The sequence below is a fragment of the Limulus polyphemus genome, unplaced genomic scaffold, assembly GCF_000517525.1.
Source record: "Limulus polyphemus unplaced genomic scaffold, Limulus_polyphemus-2.1.2 Scaffold7639, whole genome shotgun sequence".
In the NCBI taxonomy this organism is placed as follows: Eukaryota; Metazoa; Arthropoda; class Merostomata; order Xiphosura; family Limulidae; genus Limulus; species Limulus polyphemus.
Genome location: NW_013673249.1, coordinates 27,671 through 32,130, shown reverse-complemented (window position 1 = coordinate 32,130; position 4,460 = coordinate 27,671). Strand labels below are relative to the sequence as shown.

Below are 4,460 nucleotides of genomic sequence, written 5' to 3'. Positions count from 1 at the left end.
TGAGCTACTCTTTTACCAACGAATAGTGGAATTGACCGTCACATTATAACGCCCCCAGGGCTGAAAGGGCGAGCATGTTTGGCCAAAATAACTGCCATAAACAATGCTGAGCCAACGGGGTGGGTGGGAGGCAAAGAAAGAGTAATCTGAATCTAGAATTTATTTAGGTTTTTCTTTAATATTCTTGTTAGATTATCATAAAAATTAACACGATCAGGCTAAAAATAAATAAACTATTATAGCCATGACTGATACGGTTTATTCAACCCGAACACAAGACTTAAACAGGTACGAAATATACGCCTTCGATGTAGTTATTATAATACTGCGTTCAAAGTAATTATCTATCTACAAAGAAAGCAAAGTTGTCCGTCCGTCCGTCTATCTGGTGTCATAAGTTGTTGTGGGGAACTGGCTGAAACAATTTCTATTAACTTTGGAAGAGAAACTCGAGAGTCGTCCCCTTTCCCCTGAGAGGCAAGGCATGGCCAGGTGGTTAGGGCGCTCGACTCCCAATCTGAGGGTCGCGGGTTCGAATTTCCGTCCCACCAAACATGCTCGCTCTTTCAGTCGTGGGGGGCGTTTTAATGTTACGGTCAATCCCACTATTCTTGGGAAAAGAGGAGCCTAAGAGTTGGCGGTGGGTGGTGATGACTAGCTGCTTTCCCTCTAGTCTTACACTACTAAAATAGGAACGGCTAGCGCAGATAGCCCTCATGTAGCTTTGCGCGAAACTCAAAAACAAACAAACCAGACTGGAAACAACCAGCTTGGTTTGTTACTGAGTGTTCTTGTAGAATTTGAACTTATCACATTACACAGCAGTTTGAGCTGTATAACTGACCAAGTCACTAACCACCGGTCAAAAATGTAAAAATCAGTCACTAAAAAAAAAAAAAAATGAAGCGAGAAATAAAGCTTATTTTTGGTATATTTGACTGTCACATTTAATTAATAGCAACAGCCCTTAATATGTTCTTATTGTCGCTAATTAGTGTTCGGCCCGTAACACTGCACTCAAAATACCATGACACCCACCAGCAGCACATCAGTTGGACATCCCTGATCTAATAAATAGAAATATGTTTGAATTAGATGTTTTAAATAAATAAATGGATCTAGATTAGAGCCAAGTGAATTTTAACGTAATATACGTAAATGAATTTCACCGATAACGTGTTTTTATTCACGCTGTAATAGTCTTTTATCAATTCTTCTTTTTTTTTTTTCTTACATAGCATCAAAAGTTCTCAAGATTTGAAGTGATAATCGACAGAGTTAAGTGCTGCCACTATAATACATGCTTGTTAGCAATGAGCAACTCCAACACGGGCAACCTTCCTCAGCCCACCACTGTCTCAACTGTGGTGCCACGCTCTCCAAGCCGTGATTCCTTTGCCACGGATTTGTCTCTAATGTCTTTGTCTAGTCTTGGTTCTGAGGTAAGCCGAATGAGGAGCGGTTTAATGAGAAATTCAAGAAACGGCGAAGGACCTGATGAGTCACTAAGACAAAGTCCTCAACCTGCAGAGATGATGTGGGGGCGTTCAGGGGCTAGAAGTAGTCGAGGAGCCAGAGGTTGTTTACTTCAAGTTCCTTCGGAGAAGCATAGACCTGTCACAAAGAGAACAATATCAGGGGAAGTGCTTTTCGAAGAAGAGTCTGAGGCGATCCGTAATTGCGGGGCACTTTCATCCCTTTTGGGTCTGATGAAGAGTTTTAGCACCACGGATATAGCACATGTTACATCAGAAGAAAATGAATCCCTACGACCAAGTACGTCGGAGATCGCTCTTTGTGACTGGGGACAATTCGTGTTTTCCAGTACACGTTTGGATCCCGCTTCTCGTTCCTTGTCCACTTGGGTTGCTGTCGGTGATGTGGCCTCGTCTTCTTACATGGCTTCACCACAACCTCAACTCTCACTTGGCGGAGCTACTTATCCCGTCATTACTCCAGCCGAGATGATCCGTTCTGTCAATAAGAAGGTTAGACAAAGGTATATTCGGCGGAGGGTTTTATCCACATACAAAGCTTTAGAGAGGTTAACACATAGCGAGATCAATCTCTTAAATAAATCCCATCAACAAGATACAACTACTGGAGTTCCTCAAGTACAAATATCCACAGACCTTGATCATTGTGTACCCAGCGAGGTCCAAATCCCATCATTTGGCATCAGAGGACCTAATAGGAATGTCACCCTCACAGTTAAAGATATAGACAAGGAGAAGGGAAGGCCACTAACCAAATATGAACGTAACATGATGATATTTAGTTGGTTGCAGAATTTAGAAGAAAACAGCTTTGAAGTAAGTTAATGTAGAACAGATATATATATACATTTCTTTTGTCTTCAAAACGAGCTTCGAAATGTATTTCTGCAACTGTACCTCTTTTCAATATGTATTTTCTGCAAGTTTATCATTGTAACCAGAAGAAATGTGGGGAAAATGTCGGATTCCACTTGTTTCGCTTTAAGTCTTTATTGTACATTATCATCTAACACTGTCTTACAATTGTTTGTACTTACGTAAGCCTATTTTGGCAAGATTTTGAGATGAAAATAAAAATCACGACACCATCGTTTCACGTGCACAATAAATTTGTATAAAATTTAAAAAAAAAACAAGCACGATCTACATGTTTCGGTGAACAACTTCATCCACCATCTTCAAAGAAACGAAACGTTGGTGTCATGATTTTGTTTTATTGAAAATATGCACAAACGCCGTCAATCTAATGCATTAAGATTTTGAGACTATGTGGGGAAAATACCATGCAAAATACTATGTAAATAATAATAATAATAAAACAGTGGGTAAAAAGAATCAATAATAATAATGTAACAGCTCATATTATTTGATATCATTAAGAGTTGAAACTATCAAAAGCAAAGATTTCACTCGAAATATTATTCATACAGCAATGATTACCTATTGTTTAACTCTTCGTTTTATGAGAAACCAATAGGATCCCTTTTTGACTAAGCTGATCTGAACCGAATTGTGTACTAAAATAAAATTTGTAAGAGCTACTAGAATAAAGTACCGTTTGGTCCGATTATAGGGCGATCTTGTGTATATGGCGACCCCATTTTCAGAAACCATGGGGAAGTTAGTTTGTAGTTAAGTGCAAAGCCACACAAGTGGGCTATCTGTGCTCTGCCCACCACGGGTATCGAAATCCGGTTTATAGCATTGTACGTCCACAGACATACTGTTGTGCCACTGAGGGGGCTCCCTGGGAAGGAATAATATTGAGTGTCATAACGTATCTTTCTAGGTCCAAAAAATCAATACTATAACTGAACAGCCTGCAGGTGGATTAGCTGCAAGAATTAGCTCTTCTGAATAAGAAATTAGCACACAGGATCACATACAAAAGTTGTAATGATTTTCAAACGAGATCCAAAACTCGAGCGCTTTAGAATAGTTCACTATTCTTCTTCAGGAGAATAAAGAATTAGCAATGACCTTGAGCGAACATCTGGCGCGCATGCGTAGACGGGTGCTATCTGGACATCCAGGAATGCGACAGGCTAGAAGAGGGAGAAGGGGGGCCTGTGGTCGGCCGCGATTATAAGGTGACTATGAATTTTACAGCCTAATTATTAATAAAAAAACATCGCCTTATAATAGGGCCGTTACGGTATTAGTGAAACTGTTTTATAAAAGTAATAACAAGTTAAAGAGCTTTCCACTATCTGTGAATTATGGGTAATATTCTATGACGAAATACATATCAACTAAGACTGAAACATATGAATGGTGGAGTTAACATGAAGTTAGTTTTTAAAATAGTGCTTTTTTATTATAATCAAACTATTGCTGGTGTCATTATCTGTGTATTTATTGTAAAAATTATGCAAGTCCGAAATAAAAAGGAGATTTTCACTGGGTACGGAATGAAACTTTAATCACTTTCCTGCACATGGATCAAAACTTTACAAAATCGTTTCAAAACTTTGCACAAACGTCTATCTGCACATAATCGTCCCTAATCTTTAACTGACAGAATACAGGTAAAGCATGTAGTCAAAAGCACCCACCGCTCACTCTCGGACAACTCTTGTCTGACTGAATACTGCGCTTTGACACCTAATGCTCCTAAGTGCGGAGTGCGATTTTCCAGCAAAAGAACACGAACTATGAAACTTTAGATTCACAAATATGCCTCGCTTACCACTAGGCTAAGCCCGATCCAGTATATACATTAAAAGTTGATGTACTATTATGTACTAGCAGAGACCCAAAAAACATTTGCAGTCAAAAGTTTTATACGAATTGCCCATCCTCTGTCCATCTTGGAAACAAAGAAATGGTGAAAAAATAATCAAAATCATAAAAGGCCAAGTGACAGTCAGTCATGCTCGTTTTCTCCGAATTTCAGGAGTTACACGATTCCAATTCCACTTTTTGTCATATAATACTTCCTCTTTTAATTGCTCGTTCCAATTT

General features: G+C 39.0%; 1 protein-coding gene across 1 annotated transcript in view; it reads left to right on the top strand.

The window, feature by feature from the left end:
• Positions 1-2,619, top strand: part of LOC106474748 — a 4,723-nt gene extending 2,104 nt beyond the window's left edge. The window contains exon 2 of the mRNA XM_022403052.1: positions 1,239-2,619. Within this exon, the coding sequence (XP_022258760.1) occupies positions 1,314-2,321 (1,008 nt within the window). The 5' untranslated portion in view covers positions 1,239-1,313 and the 3' untranslated portion in view covers positions 2,322-2,619. The remainder of the gene's footprint in view (positions 1-1,238) is intronic.
• The last annotated feature ends 1,841 nt before the right edge of the window (positions 2,620-4,460 follow it).